Source organism: Homalodisca vitripennis, chromosome 7 (assembly GCF_021130785.1).
Source record: "Homalodisca vitripennis isolate AUS2020 chromosome 7, UT_GWSS_2.1, whole genome shotgun sequence".
NCBI classification, from domain to species: Eukaryota; Metazoa; Arthropoda; class Insecta; order Hemiptera; family Cicadellidae; genus Homalodisca; species Homalodisca vitripennis.
In genome coordinates this window covers 100,401,953-100,419,842 of record NC_060213.1, presented here as the reverse complement: position 1 = coordinate 100,419,842, position 17,890 = coordinate 100,401,953, and the positions used below count along the sequence as shown (strand labels likewise).

General features: G+C 30.4%; 1 protein-coding gene across 1 annotated transcript; it reads right to left on the bottom strand.

The window, feature by feature from the left end:
* Positions 1–6,478: 6,478 nt before the first annotated feature.
* On the bottom strand, positions 6,479–15,088 carry LOC124366100 (hatching enzyme 1.2-like). Its single transcript, XM_046822355.1, has 4 exons — positions 14,803–15,088; positions 12,931–13,215; positions 7,746–7,855; positions 6,479–6,678 (listed from the first exon to the last, which is right to left on the bottom strand). Exons 1-4 carry the CDS (start codon positions 14,960–14,962, stop codon positions 6,508–6,510), a joined length of 726 nt encoding a protein of 241 aa, XP_046678311.1. The 5' UTR covers positions 14,963–15,088; the 3' UTR covers positions 6,479–6,507.
* Positions 15,089–17,890: the final 2,802 nt, after the last annotated feature.

Sequence of the window (17,890 nt, the reverse complement as noted above, 5' to 3'; positions counted from 1 at the left end):
TTTTGAAACATCCTTGCCGTTTTCCTTTTTAATCGCTTTTGACCAAGCATATTTTGAGAAAGTATCAATAACATTTAACATATACTTAAATCCTTCATTTTGATCCTAATAATTAATACATTATAACCAAATCTGCTGCCCATAAATAATCAATTCCGAGAGATATAATTTTTCTCTTTTCAAAATTGTTCTTACTTTATAATCTTCTTTATAATCATAATTTTAATTTCTCTAGCTTCAATCACTATCCTCTCTTTACTCTAAAATTTTTTTAACAATCACTTGTTTTTCATTAGGATTCTTTATACATTTTCTCTTATTTGTCTTACATTTTGCTGCAATTCTGTGCAATCCGTTTTGAGTTTGAACAGTCTTAGAATCTATATTTTTATAGTGTTTTTCTTACATTTATGACAGTAAGTAACACATTTAATATATCACATTGTACTTCATTTTTATATCCATACTGTACTGTTTTGATCTTATTTTCTGAAACAATTCTCTTATCATCTCTGGTATTCAATGCTAACTTATTTATGGTAAATGTGTACAATTTGTGATTATAGATTCTAATGCATGTCAACCCTCTAAATTGTACCTGATATTAGAATAAGCAATTCTTTAAATTATCGATATTTATGGTTTTTTTTACAAAATTTCACTTAATTAATTTATATCTAATCGGATTTTTGTGTAAATATTTGTATGAGTACATCTATGATCTCAATCCACAAAATACTTCTAATATTTCTCAATTTAATTCGTTTTAAATTTTCCAATTACTTTTTAATTTTTATTAGTGAAACAGTCATGGTCTTTTGGATAATCACTTTTATAAAACTTATCTATATTTTATTTATTAATTTTATAAGGATTTTTGGTAATTTCAACAAAATAACGGTCTGTATCCATGTAACATAGACTCAAATCTGGATCACATTCCTTAAGTTTATCGTAATAAAATTTGAAAGGTCAAGAAATGAAACCCTATGTAGATTGGTTGGTTAAATTTAAATTTTCGTCTGTACATATGACTCACAATATAATTTGTATAAATTATTTTGAAGTATTTCAAATTTGTTTTCTTTCTTTCTTAATAGAAAAATCTTTATTTCCTAGTTTAATATCACATCTATTTCACACATACTTTTTCCATACTTTTTCCGAATACAGAGTTGTTTATTAACATGGGAAAATCCTTGTCAATGTAACTTCCAGCTTTGCTTCTCATATTTGTATTAAAATCAATATATTCTTTCATAAAAGGCCTCCGATCAAATGCAATAACTTTATTCACATTTTTAACACCTTTGCCAGTTCTAGATAGTATTTTAATTTTCTCAAATGAACAACATATTCAGTTTTATCCAGTAAACTTGTGCATAGTTAGTTACTTGTAAAATGTTCTGCAGCAAGAGATAAATCTTTATGAATTTCATATAGATTCGTTGGATATCCTAAATCAACTTTAAGAATATAGCATAAGACTCGTCTTGCCATTCTTCTTTTGTATATGTTTTTGGATCCATCCACTTTATATCACTATACGGTAAATTTTGCGACAGAGTCCATCTATAAATGATATTAGCATCTACATAGAATAAATACATTTCTGGCTTTATGAAACAACATATTTATTACTTGCTTTAAAAGATCGTTTAATACATTGAGAACTGTCACGTCTGATACATTTTTAATCATTAAATACATATCATAATCGCTAATTAATTGTAGTTTTTTTTGGTTAATTTCAACATTGCATCCCAAGCGAGACTTGGAGTTGTTAAATAATGTGCTGGATCAAGTTTAAAACAATTAATGCAAACTTTCTGAAATTTTCAAATATATCAGCAAGCTATAGAACATCTTGCATGTTATATAAATCAAAGTAATTTCCTAAAGATCTTTCTTTTAATTTGTACAAAACCATTAAGTTATGTTGATAACCTTTCTTTAATATGCTCTCATCTGTCAAGAGTGAATAAAAATCTTCAATTTTCAATTCTTCTGTGTAATAAAGTTTTTGAAAACTATCAATAAATTCATAAGGAAATGTGCCTTTCGCTGATAGAATTTGAAAGATTCTTTCTTCATCATTTGACTGTCTTTCTAGAATTTCATTCAATATTGTTCCATCCTGCATAAAATGATTTGTATGTTGAAGTCTTCTTTCTTGAGTTTTTTTAGCTAACTTTTCAATAGAAGAAGCCATGAATCTAAATGTATCTACAAATGAAAACTTGATAAATTTCCTAAGTTTATCATCATCAAACTCATATCCATATCCAGAATTTACTGAATAATTTATGTATTTCTCTTCTGTGTTTGCAATCAAATAAACATTTCCATATTGTTTAGCCAATTCTTTTATGTACAAATGAGTGTCGTAATTTGACACTGGAATATTTTAAGGAAATTTCAAATAAAAATAACAAATTCTATGAACTGCACCTCTAAAATTTCTGGTTAAATGACACTGATCTCTACATTTGTTGCATGTATCATCGTACCGATCATCTGGCATAAAACCTACGACTTTTTTCCGGATCTTGATAATAAATTTGATCACAAATATGACACAAAATTTGAATTTTGATACATAATCTCCTCTTTTTCTGTCAATTTCAAGGGTTTTTTTGTTCTTTAAATTATATTTCTTAGCTGTGTATATCGATAATTTATTGAGTTCTTCAAAGAATATTGTCGGAACATTGGACAGATCTTCATTTTTTGCTCAATAACATATAGGTCTATACATGCGATAGGTTACATTACACACTAAATATAGAGCAAAACCATAAGGAATATGCTTCAGAATCATAATTGTATTCGATCTTTGTGGAATATTCTTACATGTCGGAATTGTTTCTGATATACTTTTAAAATCCATATAAATAACGTACGGGTGATTAAACTTCTTTTGGTTGTTAATAAATGATGTTGTTTGACCTGGAGATGGCATGATAGGTTTACAAACTTCATGTTTTTTTACAAATTTCTAAATGATCTGTTAAATCTACCGATTTCTAGAAATAACTTAAACATCCACACAAATATTTCCTTTCTCTGTGTTTAGATAACTGAGAACTAGTACTTAGAATTGCAGCTTCGTTTCTCAAATACTTGTATATTTTTTTTAAAAACATTGGATATTCAAAACCCGAATATATTTCAACATTCAAAAATTGTTCGTATTGCTTTGTTCTTTCAGAATTCTTTTTAGGTTTTTCAATTGCACACCTGATTGAGTAAATAAAGCAGAAATCGTATTTATTTTTTTGTAATACTCGTATTTTTGTAGTAAAGTTGTTTACGATAAAAATTAAATCTGATCTTATAGTACAATACATAGGACAAGTTTGAATTTCACCATTCACTCGTTCGTTCGTATTCACATTCTAAACATAAATGACCTTTGATATTTGTAACATCTTCTTGAAACTTTTCAATTACACTTTTAATTTCTGGCCGCAAAATTAATATATATTTTTAAACTGACATGAAATTGTCACTTGAATTTTTTTTAAATGTATTGCTTAAATAGACCATGTAAAGAGGATAAAACTTCGACATCAATAATAATTTGTACAGGGTTTTCTTTTATAGTTTCGCCGGTTTGTTCGATCATTTCAGATCTAGTTTTATTGTTAGTTTCAAAAGATAATTTTTCAGGAATTGATTGAATTTTTTCATAATTAAATAGTTTTAGATTTTTCTTATTTTCCTACAAAGATTTCTTTAATTCCCGTAATTTTTCTATATTGCACATCTTTTCGAGGACGACAATTTGATTTTCTTTAGCCAATTTCCTTCAATTATTCATTTCATTTTTGAAAAGTTTGTTCTTCAAATGAATCTTTGAGCTGTAGTGTCGATCATAGTTTTTTTCTAGAATTTAATTTTTTTACAAAACGCACATGATATTGTTTTCCGCTCCATTTATTAAGGGAAAATGTGTATGTGTCGTTTCACTATTTATTTAAATATCTTTTTATTAAAGAAAAAGTATTTGCTAAATCCATATCATTCTACTTCATTCCTCCTAAAAATTAAAAAATATACTCTTTTGCTGATGAAAAATCCCGATTTCTTCCGCAATAATCTTTATAATCATGCACATCATAGCCAAAATAGTTGTTTAATAAATTTAAATCATTTATATTTATCTCAGTTGTTTAAATATAAACATTTATATGGAAAATATGATACTGAAGACGCAATTCGAACATTTATTATAAATATTTTTCTGTATAAATGAATAAAGAAGTGTATAATGCCCACTGTTACAATTGCTACAATAGAGGAGAAATTATTGATAAAAGATATCTAGTCTGTAGAGATTGTAATTTAATTTTGTATGAAAGACCTAAACTTAAGAAATAAACTAACACATTTGAATAATCTGCTTAAAGAATTGCAATATGAAGTGGAAAAATAAACACAATTTGCTACAGAATTTAGAAAAAATTACAAAATTTAAATTACCTGATGATAATATTGAAAAAATGTCTATGCACTTTTTAAAAAATATATAAGATTTGTTGGTGTAAATACGCATTTATTACGAAGTATTACCTGTAATATTACATGCATAAGAATTGAGTTTGTCTTTAAATTTGTAGAAATTCCTGATGATTTTATAATAAAGTTGGAAAAGAGAAATAATGAACCTCGTGAAATAATGAAGTTTGCTAACATTCGCTCCTTCTCGAGTTATTGTTCCGTTTATACATTTTTCTTTGTAAATGGAGTTCTTCAAAGAATTGAACGATGTGGATGAAAAAAAAGTTAAAGTTTAAAGGATACACGAAATTGAATGAATGAGAATGAAGAGAAGAAGAAAAGAAATTTTGAATTTGGAAAGAACTAAAGATAAATTTGGATTAAAAATCATTTCAGAACTAAAAGATTTCAAAGTACATTTACCAAACAGATTTTTTGAGTATATTGGTTAAAAAAAAGATCAAAGAAATCAACACAAAAGATAGCTTACATTTAACATTTGTTGGAACGAAGAAAATTAAAGAAAAAGTGTGCGGTTAATATTCTAGATTAAAATTTTTTTACAAACATCTCAAGAATATTGAAAGCAAATCTAAACAGTAAAAATTTCATAGAGTCGTGTAAGGATTTTGTGTAACAAAATCCTTGAATTTTGAGGAAAACATCTGTCACAATGCTCGGCCGTGTACCTCTTTCGTCACCATGAAAATTAGTTCGGCCATTTTTAAACCTAATGCACCAATGGCGCACTCTATTTTCAGCAATCACATTGTTCCCATAAATCTCACAGAGTTGGTGATACATCTAAATTTATTTATTTAGCCAACTAAACTGTCTCACCGACCGTGAGATATTACTGATATATTATTATAAGTGAGATACACAATTACGTCACACGTTTTAAATTGCTATTTCAAAACAAAAACTAACTACATTAATATCTCAAAAGCACAGCTGGATATTCATTGAACTGAGAAACACCCTGACATAAAAATGGATGTGATATTCTCACACATACAGGGGAAAACGTAATATACTTTCCACATAGCCCTCATAAAATTTTATATATTTAATAGTTCAGATTTAAATATTTCTTTACGAACAATCTCAGCACTATTTATACTATAATAATCCAAAATTTATGTTCTATTGAGTATAATCAGGTTTGTAAGGCATTGTAAAAAAGTCAAATACAAAATTTTAAATTAATAAAACACAAAAATATAACCAATTAGTGATGGTATTATTTTGTAAATTTTTTAGCATATTCATTCTTTTTAAAATATATAATTGTAACTCTATATAATTTTAACTTCAAATATATGATACAAAAAGAATATTTCTTTCGATACTGCTATACGGTTCGTATACCCTCCTTGGAACTTTCTGGTTGGATCCATGGAACTAATTTTTGTAAGTAGTTTAAGTCAACTGTTGAAGTTTCTCAGAAATTTTAATACCTATTTGGGATAGGTTTAACCATTGGAAACACGTGAATATAATGTTTATCAAAGCCTCATTTGATAAATACGTATTGAAACGGAGATGGAAAACAACTTAAAATAGGTTTCTGGCACTAAACCGAGTAAACCTAGAGGAACTAAAAATGAGTCGTTGGCAATTATAAGGGTTAAAAAGTACTAAACACATCTGATTATATAGCAATTATTTTCAGTTACACATAATAAACTTTATGAGGAAGAATTTCTTCGATATATTTGAAAAACTAAATTGAAACTTCAGTGTTATTTTATGAAAAATTGGCTAAATTACTGTAATTACAGGAAATGTTGTTATTAAGTGCATGTCTAATTTCCACTCAGAACAAATCCCTCACTTCTAAAACTTATCTTTCAACAAACCAGCATTTAATTTTTTCGTTCTTTCCAAGTAATTATAACCAATACATCATTACGCGTAGGATTATACAGTTTTAGCGACATTTTCATTTGTCATGGTAAATAATAAGTCACAATTGTTTCCTTTATTTTGAAATTTATTCACTCATTTGGAACATTTTTTTGATTTAACAAACTCTTGCGCCTTCTTACATACATCCATATTTATAAGGCAATAGTGTCTTCCACGACGGCAGAAGTAGAAGTTCAGTTTGTTAACGTCCATTGGACTCAGAGCATCGTAGGTGCCAAGTTGATCAAATTGATATTGATAGAACTGAAACATTTTCTGATTAAATAAGAACGTATTATTTTAAACAAATAGCGTATCCTAATTGTTACTGGAGACTTAAACTGCACTGTCACTTGCTAAACGTAAAATGCAATGTAGCAGTACGCAACACAAAGTGTCGCATGACAGGCTTCATTGAGGTTACACGCAAAATTTCAAATTTATATCTCATTTCATTTTCAAGATGTCCTGCGATCAGATATACAGACATCAATTAAGAAAGATTTGTTATATCCCCTTGACAGACAAAAGAGAAATTGTGTCATCCTACTAAGCGATAGCCTTCAATAACGCCCAGCTATACACCATGTGGACATGCATCCTCACAGAACTCATTCTTATCTATGGAGTAGAAATGAAGTTTCCTTTTGAGCACTGTTTAGATAACAAAAGTTCATGTGGGGTAGGGAGGGTGCATCAACCCAACAGTGCGCTGAAATCAAATTTGTTACCGAATTGTAAAATACGTATACAAAGAATATTTTTGGCGACCTTATTAAATTATTTCAACAGATTTTGTTTGGGATTAGTTTTTATGCTAAAATTATAAACCTTGGATATAATTGCCTTTGAAACAATAATTTTGTCACTGAAAGGGGAATTTTAATTGAGTTGCTGCAAGGGGAATTTCAGTAGTTTAGACTAGGAAATGTAGCATTTTCTCTAACCAAGCCCAAATAAAAAGGGCTGAAAATTAAAATTTACTGTTTACGAAGAAAGATTAATGACAAGAAATTACTTTTTTAAGGCTCTGGGAGTTAAGATTTTTTAATTTGAATTCATTATTTAAGAAAGTAAAATGTTTATGAAGTAAAACTTTTTCTAAAATAATAATCGTTTCAATAGTTATATTTATTTCATCCTTTTATAATATATCAAGAAATATCATAAAACTTCATCTACTTACCGCAAAACATTCCTAGTGAAATCATTTGATAAATACTTTCATCAAGATTATATGTTAAAATAAATATACATATCCAGTAGAAAACTGATTGCAACATATTATATTTTGTCAGTTAGTAATATGAGTATCTTATATGTTAAATTACCTCTGGACGAAGTCTCAAAGTGGTACCTCTCCGATAATGCATAAAACTTGTCCAGTCGTAGGGGTATGTTGTCTCAATAGTTAATATAGCATAGTTTCTATTTGATGAAACTGACAACAAAATATGAAATATAAGACCTTGAAAAATTTGAGTAAACCCTATTCAATACAATAACAAACAATAACAATAACAATAGAAAATATTTTTGTTATATCTTCAATAATAATGCTTGTAAGATAATTATCTTTACTTCTTTTCTTTCGTCTCCTTTTGGTATAATACAGATGAATGGAAATCTTCTATAAATAATTTATTACAATATACCAAGTTTAATCATAAGCTTCCAGGCAATACTATTCATAGGGTGGCGAATATTTCAATTTTTGCCATAAATTGGGATATTTTGTTTCGATAGGTTGGTAACAATATTCAGTTAACAGCAACACGGAGTAAGTTCATTGTTGGCTGTTTAAACGTAAAGTGACGCTGTTTGCATATGTGAGTGTTTTTAAAATGTTTACAGACCAACAACGAGTTTACATCCTTCAGTTGTAGTGGAAGCATAATAAAAATATTGCCATAATAATTGCAGAATTTAGTGGTAAATATTCAGGCGTCACGATACCCACTCGAAAAGTATATGCGGAAGTTAAATAAGAAATTTGAAAACACAGGAAACGTTGTAAATGCCCTGAAATGTGGTCGTCCACGATCAATTTCCAACGAGGAAAACCTGCAGAAAGTTACTGAAGCTTTTGTAGCTAGTCCCTGTAAATCGACTCGTAAGGCATCTGCTGAACTAGAAATATCAAGAAAAACGTGCATAGAATTTTAAAACAATTAAAGTTTAAGCCATACCGTCCATCTTTACTTCACGAGGACAATTCCGATAGTTGATTGGAATTCTGTAAGACAATATCTATCCGCTCAGAGGCTGATCCAGATTTCTTCCTATCAATTTTGTAGTGTGGTGAGGCATTTTTGAAACTAAATGGACGCGTTAATCGACATAACTACTAGTACCGGTTTGATTTACATCCTCATAACGTAATCCAAGCAGAACTCAATTTTCCTGGTGTTATGGTATGGGGAGGTATTTCATGTACTGCACTGATTTGTCCTTATTTTCTTCAAGGAAATGTTAATTCAGAAAGTTAATTACGGTTGCTGCAAGAAGTGGTAGTTCTCAAGGTTAGAAACAATCCTGTTTCCAATATTTATTCGCTCATCAGGCACCAAGCACATTTCGGTATCCAAGTTCGAGAATTTTTAAACAACACATTTAATTAATGGATTGGTCTCCGTGGTACAATAGATTAGCCTCCCCAGACCTGACGTTATGTGATTCACTGTGGGATATTATAAACAGCACATAGCACGCATTACAATAATTTACGAATTTTACAAACTATACATTAGGTGAACGTCGTCATATTCTAGCACTTTTTATCGATTTGTCTGAGGCTTTTGATGCAATTGATAATTCAAAATTGATTTATGCATTAAATAAAACAGTAATAAGTGGTATATATCTAAGATGGTTTGAGTCACATTAAAAAAACTGAAAATTCAGAATAAAAGTAGATGTATGTAACAGTGAATTACTACTGAAATGCCACAAGGTAGCCACCTTGTTCCGAAAATGTTCATAGTTTATATGTTTGAGATTGTAAAAGAATGTAAGATTTGGGCATATGCCGATGATATAGTCCTGGCGTCAGGGCACAAGAAACAGAATTTAGCGCAGAAATCCCTCCAATAAGATTTTAATAAACTAACAAAGTGGGCACATGATAAAGGACTCGTTATTAATTGGAAAAAATGGTGGACTTTCATATACAAAATTTAAAAGTAATAGAAATTCCAAAAATTGGTGAAAATGTGACTGTTTACATATGAATTTGAATTTGGAAGGAATAGTGTGCCTGTGTGAGACTATAAAATTAACAAAAAATGTAAATATTTAGGACTTTCGGTAGACAATAAGTTAATTTGGAAAGACCACATTAATAAATTAAAAAAGAAACTGATGCCTTGTTTAATATCAATGTATAGAATAGGCAACTCAATAGATAGAAAATTAAAGATAACAATATATAAGGCATTGGTTGAGTCAGTTATTAGGTACGGAGTAAATGTTTGGGGGACTGCTGATAAGGCACATTTAAATAAAATAAAAAAACATTCAAGATATGTGTTTAAAGATATTACTAAGAAAAAATAAAACCGAAAATTTACAGTTGATAGACCTAAAAAAGAAGCAAAAACTCTCTCCAATTGGTTTATATACATATGATACAATATTAACAAATGTACACTGAAACGATCTTAGACGCATTATTTACGAAAAAGTAAATACAAGGAGTGAAGGAGACCTTTCCAGTGCCTAGATCGAATACATTTCTTGGAGAGCGTCTACCGAATTACATCGTGCCGTACTTCTATAATAAGATTCCTAATTATATTGATGATACCTCTATTAACCGTTTACGATTTAAATTTAAAATTTGTAACATTTTAATGGACCAAGAAAGTGCTGAAAGCTAAAAAAAATGTAATAACAGTGAATAATGTAGCTGGTAACTCACCCCATACACTACAATATCACTGGCAATACTTTTCACTTAATCCACGAAACACTGCACTTTATATACTCCCGCATAAACACTTTACTTACACAGACACACTGTGTACTACTGACATATTGGTGGACATGGAGGATGAGCACGCGACGGGAACAGGACGGCATTTTTATAACAGTACGTATTATAAAAATTCCTTTTGATACAACTGCTGATAAGAAGGGTTAACACACTTTCACTAACAACTAATGCACAATCTAACAAACAATCAAGTAATAATTATTGCAGGGGCAAAGTATTGGGTCTGTTAACCAAGATAGCGGATGACAATGATACAGACTTGTCTAAAAAGGAACTAACATATTGTTGTTACTATTGTTGAAAACTATAGTGATATTGGTATATTCGTACTCTAATTAAGCTAGCATTTATTTAATGTCTGGTATGTCCTCACTGTTATTGTTCTTGATGAGATATTCTTATTATTTTGCATATATATATATATATATATATATATATATATATATATATATATATATATATATATATATATATATATTTATTATTTGTTAAATAGTTGACGATACGTTATATTTGTTTTGGTTGCTGTAAATACCTTTAATAGCCACTATTTTAATTGTTATTTTAAGCCCATCCAGTGCCATAGACTTTAAACAGAGACAATAAATAAAATAATTGAAATACATAGAAACTTATTTAGATTGTATAACCTTTTACATTGTGTATTGGACTCTGCTGACAAGTTTGTATAACTTAGCACTACCAGTAATCTATAATGATAAAAAAATAAATAAAACAATACTAAAAATAAAAGGGGACTGGGTATGCTTCAAAACCGCAAAACCTTCACGAACTCAGAAACCTAATTAGAAATGAATTTGAATTTGTTAATAACGGTAAACCTTTATTGCTAAAAATTTTTATTCTGTTCTCAGTCGTTGTATGAAGTGTATACAATGATGTCATTGGATATACAAAAAAGCTTAGAAGTCTGGTTGTTGAAGGGATCATTACCCAACCATATATGGTAACGTTGTGGATTGACCAAAAATACAGTGCCGATTCAGTCAATTGTCAGATAGACCCTTTTGAATGACTGATCCGGATTCTTATTTTGGACAGATTGGTATACAAATGCGGCAAGGATATTCTTGGCATTGGTACAGAATACGTAAGTGCCAAAGAGTAGGAACCTGAGATTAAAAAGTATTTCATACAACATTGATCTAGAAAGCTTTTTTAGTGAAAGCTCCCTTATGTCAATGCTAAATTGATTGTTATATTGGATAATGTAAAGTAAGTTGACCAGTATAACTAGATGATCTCATGAAAGAAAAGGCAGATTGGGAAGAAGGCTTAAAGGGGATGCGAATATTTGACGATCCCATGGCCCGCTTAAAATACGACAAAAGAATACATTTTCGCTATTTTCTAGTTACAACAGTTGAACACAGTTTATTATAGTTGAATGCCCTTAATTAGTTTCAATGGAAAATAAATTGAATAAATACCAGAATATAGATATTTTAAGAGTCATAACGTCTGGGGACGTTACCTCTATCTCCATGCACAGAAGGACACTTGAAAGACGTTAACCAGTTCAAAGTTCCACATTGAATAAAATTTAGCAATTGTATATAGACAAAGCCTAGGACATCATTTGTCGCTGTCTTATGAACTTACTAGTAAAACTCAATTTATCTATTGAAAATGATATAATAATTAATATGTTTTTGCATTTGTTGAAAGATGGACTTCTAAGCTTTGTTTAAGTATGAATACAGAAATGGAATTAAACCATTATACGTACTCAGATTGTTCAAATTTCTATTTACTATTTAAATTTCGGTGTTACCGATTTTAAACCTTTTTCTTTGTGGTTTAATATATAAACGGTTCTTTTGCCTTAATCACAAGTAGATAGATTTTGTAAAAACATAAATATCATTTATTTATTTATATGTGCTCAATCAAGCTAAAACCTTTATACAAATATGTTTATGCAAGAGTATAGGAAATGTTATAAGCGTTGTAGTTTTAGTTTTATTATCTATTGTAATAAATAACGGAGTAATTTTTTTACATTTTAAACGGACGCCATCATGGAAAGAATGGCTTACCAAGCGGACCTACGAACTTAGTCGAGGTATTTAAAAAATCGAATATTTTTACACATGTGTATTCTTTCACCATTCATATAGCCTGTTCTTGGTGGTAGAGATTTCTTACAGGATTTATACATAATCCAAAATTATAAAAACGTTAAACATACCAAACTCTTTTTAGTACAAGATGTTAAGTAAATCTCCAGAATACTATTTGATTTTTTAGTTGGCATTATAAGCATTGGAGCTGGGAATTATTTCACGGTAAATAAAGTATCAAACTGGTCACAAAACTTAGCCGAGACATTCATAAGATCATATTTGTAAAAAATGTTATAAACATTTAGAACGGGGAGTTGTTTAAGGCTTAGGGGTTAATGTTCTATAAAATGATGCGGTCATTATCGTTAAGTGCTACGATGAGAGTACTTGAAATAGGCTAATCTTATATACTAAATTTAACTCGTTTATACTTGCCTGATGGATCTACTTCTACATAGCAATCTCGATCACTCCTTTGATGTTCGTGTTGGAAACCCAGTGCATGTCCCATCTCGTGCATCACCCAACCCTGGTCGAAGCAGCGGTCAGCAAGGTTGACAATGGACGTTCCTGTCCTACCCTTCATATGGGTGAAGCAAGAAGTCTCATTGGGAGTAAAATGAACTGATACCATTTTATCAGGCACGCTTGGGAACCATATCTCACAGTACTTGTTGAATTTTGCAATTTGTTGCAAAATATAATTTTTCTGACTAGTACCTAAAAAAAATTGTAATTAATTAATTAATCCGACATAAAATTAACATAAAGATTTAATCTTAAGCTCTTCCTATGTATAACATATTATAAACTATGATACAACCCATCTACAGTGTACGTCGTTAACTTCACTGCAATACCTGTAGGAATAATGTACTGACTTTAGGACAGTTAGAATAGAGCCAGTGATTGTCAGTGCAGTTAACGTGTTAAACCTTAAGAAAGGCCATACAAATCAGGTATAGCTCTATAATTTTCAAAATTCAAGATGAGTGCAGCTATCTACAGAATATCAGAAGTCAAATAATACAAAAGTGTAATACAACCTTAAGCTTTCTATACCATTCACATTCCTGCTAAATGTTGGTTTCCGTTATTGTAAATTACTCTCCTAAAGTTTTAGTATATTTATTCGCTATTTTATTATTATATATTACGATATCTATAGCAACAGGAAGTCCAAGAAATACCAATAGCTGGTACTTTATGTATTTTTTTATTTATTCCAAAGGTACAGACCATTTTACAATAATGTGAAAATTAGATGGCAAATAAAACAATGAAAATAAATAGTTAACAGTAGCATACAGGCATATACACAGCTGATAAATATGTTAAAAAAGTAACAGTTAAAACAAATTAGCAAATGCAACAACAAATAACGAAAGAGAAAATAAATACTATAGATGTCATAAAACCAACCACCTACAGTAAAATAATTTAAATAGTACTTACGACAACTAACAATACAGGTAAACTTAATAACATTTTGAAAGACTACATTGCATACAAAAATATATAATAACAAAACTACCAAGCTATTATTATAACTGTTTTATAATAATAGTAACTAGTGTAGTTACTTTGACATAGCAACTAGACTGAATTGTGTCTTACATACTTCCTGCTAACCAATAAGAGAAGACATGGCAAAAACCAGCAATTGGGATTTCCACGACTTCCTAATGGGCTTCTGTCAAACAATACAAAACCTAATAAATGCTATGTCAATCATAGTCAACTGTTTTTTGATTCTTGTAATAACTTGCTTTAGTTTTGATGTCATAAGTTCTCAAAATAACTAGTGACTTAATGTCACTATCTGAATGTGTTATCTGTCTTATAACAATTAAAAATGTAACTTAAACTGTCGTGGTTTTATAAAATAATTCAAATTTTAATTGGCCACCAAATTTGGCAGTGTACCATTAGAGACCTCTAGTTTATGGCATTCTTCTTCTTTTTATACCTCTAAAATGAGGTGTAACTTGCTAGGGGTTCCTATTTAAACATTTTAACTTTCCTCAAATAGGCTATCCCATTTTGGCAAGAGAGTAAAAAATATTTGTTCATAAAAAAACACCTCACTTGGTCATCTAAACATTCCCCTAAGTAAATCACTCCATATATATTCATATAAACTTACTAGGTGCAGGGGAATTTGAAGACAATCTCTATACGAATTAATATATACATTTTTATTACAACATTAACAACATGTACTATTGTATACAATTACGCCATTATCTATACAAGCATATACTTGCTTATATGAGCACATACTTACTTACAGGAGCATATACTTACTGAATTTGCTATCAATCGTGTAATACACTGTATCATTATTCTTGGTGGCGTAACTCATCGAGCGTTTATTCCTAAACTGAGACTGCTTATTATTACTTTCAATCATAGTTATACAACCCAAAACAATTCCCAGAACGAAAATCATATAATACGTACACATGCTCGTTAAGAGTAGCAGGAATATGCTTGAAGTTTATCTTGCTATCGTTATTGTTTAATGGATAATATGTCGTACTTCATGCAATGTATAAGCTACCTGTATGAATAACGTAACAGTTGCAGCAAAATATTTCTTAAAAAATTTGTTACGTGTAAACAATTTTATTTGCCTATTTAAAGCACCATTTAAATACTTTTAATTGTCCATATTAATAGATGACAAATTTACTATAGCAGAATGAATAAAATAAACGGAATTAAATACCATTTTATATTCTGATGTGAGTCATTGGTTTTCCAACTGAAATAATATAAATAGTACAGTATATTTAACGTTACAAATCATTACAATTATGTTTTAATTTGTTTTTTTTATTTTATTTATTTATTACATAATTGTTTACGCAATAGAACCAATTATCGCTCTAATGAATCATTGCGATTCCTAAAAAGCATAAATTCCCGAAATTTCACAATTTCGTGGATTACATTTTTAGAATTTTTCCTTGTATTATGCAGTGGACCATTATTATTGCAATATTTTGACTATTACAATTGAGTCGCCCATTTCGAAACTCGTTATGTCCACCAAATATTAAAATGGAGATTTTGGTGCCAACTTATAGAGGACTAGGTTAGCCACCATTTTGCTGCTTTAAGCAGATGCATAATTCGTCTTTTCCCATTTAAAATAATCTGTAAAGATCTGCAGCAGTTCGAAAACTCGTCAAGTCCACAACAGCTACAGTTCCAAAATACGTTATATCCATCAGTGAGTACAGCAGCAAAGGCCGTTATGTCCAGTACTGTTATAAATGACTGCTGCAAGGCACAGTTCCAAAATCCGTTATGTCCATAAGTAGATTTAAATGTTATTTTATAAATGTTATTAAATTAAACATCAGATGATTATAAATCATATGGTGTGATAGTAGCAGTAAAGATACGTTTTCATGTTTTGGTAGACCTGGCATGTTAAAATGAACAGCTAACTGGGAACAAAATTCTAGCTGGAGATTTTGTGGGTGGTTGCAAACTGTATGCGTGCTATTTCAATCAGATATTTTTATTTAATTATTGATTTTCAAGGATTTTGTAGTACATACAATAATGGAAAATGAAGACGGAATTGTTGAAGGGGAATTAATAATACCAGCACCACCTGGCAAAGGAAGAAAAAAGAGAAGAAACCAGGAATCATGGAAGAATTCAGTTGCAAAAAGAATAAGGTTAGTATATTATTACACTATATATCCCTATCTATTTCAGACAATTAAAAATGGTAAAACTTTAAATTTCAAGTTTTAACCTGAACTTGCTAGTTTTGTTTAGAAACTTAGGTATAAAATAATGTTAATAAGTTTAAAACTAATAATTTCCTTCTTTTTCAGATATAGCTGCCAGAAGTTACCAACAATGCCTTCCTGCAACCACAATGGAGGTTCATTCAGATGTGGTGAGCTTGGCATGCAGGACATAAGAAAGATGAACCAAAAGTATTATTTAAAGCCTGACCGCCAAGTGCAGAACGAATTCATTTTAAATTTTGTGACTGTCGAAACTCCAAAGCGTAAGAGATCCCGTAACAGCCTACAGGAAAAACAGGTAACAATAAAGTATTTCCTATATAGCGAAATGTAACAGCGTAGTAGGGTTATTTCAAGGATTCCAGTTTGCAAGAAAACCTTTACAGTGACATTGGGAGTCAGTCAGAATCGATTACAAATTCTCTGTAAGAAATTTCTAGAAACAGGTGTTACACCTGTTGACAAAAGGGGTGGTGATACTAGGTTACAAAGATTTCAAGATCGGTAGGAAGCTGTAAAAGCCTTTATTGAATCAATAAAATCAGTTGAGAACAATACATGAGAGGGAAAAACATCCAAAGAAAGTATTTATCGAGTGACCTCTCGAAATCAAAGCTACATAACTTATACAATGATAAGGCTGGTGAAAACCTTCAGATAAATTACGAATACTTCCTAAGTATTTTTACTTCAGAATATAATATAGCTTTTGGATTACCGGCAACAGATGTTTGCTCATACTGTCTCGTTCACAAAGTAAAGTTAACTATCAGTGAACAGGAAAAAACCAAATTAGAAACTGAATTATAGGTGCATAAAATGAAGGCTACTGCCTTGTATGATCATATTCGCAATGAGATTGAATGCATTACAATATTAACCTTTGAATGCCCAAAGAATATAATAACTCCAAAACTTCCTGACCAGTCATCCTACTACTTAAGGCATATGTATGTCTTCAATTTTACCATTTGTGAGGGGTTGTCCCATGACTCGCAGAACAGTAACACCACATTTTGCTATAATTGGCTAAAACATGAGTACTCCAAACGTTCCATTCAGATTGCTTCGGCAGTGTGTCATCATCTTTGCTGCACAGACCTGAATGGTGTAAGCACTATAAAACTAGTGACTGATGGTTGTGGAGGCCAAATTAATAAGAATATCACATTAGTAGGTATGGCTTGTAAATGGCTTCAGAAAGATGCACCACCTGCTGTTACGCAAGTTATTCTTTTATTTCCCATAGTAGGGCATTCATACATACCACCTGACAGAGTATTCGGAAGAATGGAAAAGAAAACTCAATCCAAGGCAACCATACTAAATCCAGAAGAATACATCGGCATGTTTGCGGAGGTGGCCACAGTGTTTAGGTTAGGAGAAGACGTGCCAGTTCTTCGCTGGAAAAATGCTGTAATAGACACAGTAAAGAAACCTGGAGCATGGCACTTTGGATTCCATCCAAGTAAAAGGTTAATGCTCAAAAGAACTCCTTCGACTGTCACTGTTCAGGGAGAAGTAGACTACAATTTTAATATTGGACTGCCCAGGACTATTTGTAAAAAAGGAAAATCGTGGCGGGAAACTAATCCTGAAGTCATTGAAAAGACGTTAAACTA

What these genes read in the sequence shown, in the direction of transcription:
- LOC124366100 (XM_046822355.1), bottom strand. Translation starts at nt 14,962, where the DNA reads ATGTGTACGTATTATATGATTTTCGTTCTGGGAATTGTTTTGGGTTGT. An exon ending in CACGATTGATAGCAAATTCA is followed by an intron (nt 13,216 to 14,802) that starts GTAAGTATATGC and finishes AATTTTTTTTAG; the next exon opens with GTACTAGTCAGAAAAATTAT. An exon ending in CTTTGAGACTTCGTCCAGAG is followed by an intron (nt 6,679 to 7,745) that starts GTAATTTAACAT and finishes AAAATGTTTCAG; the next exon opens with TTCTATCAATATCAATTTGA.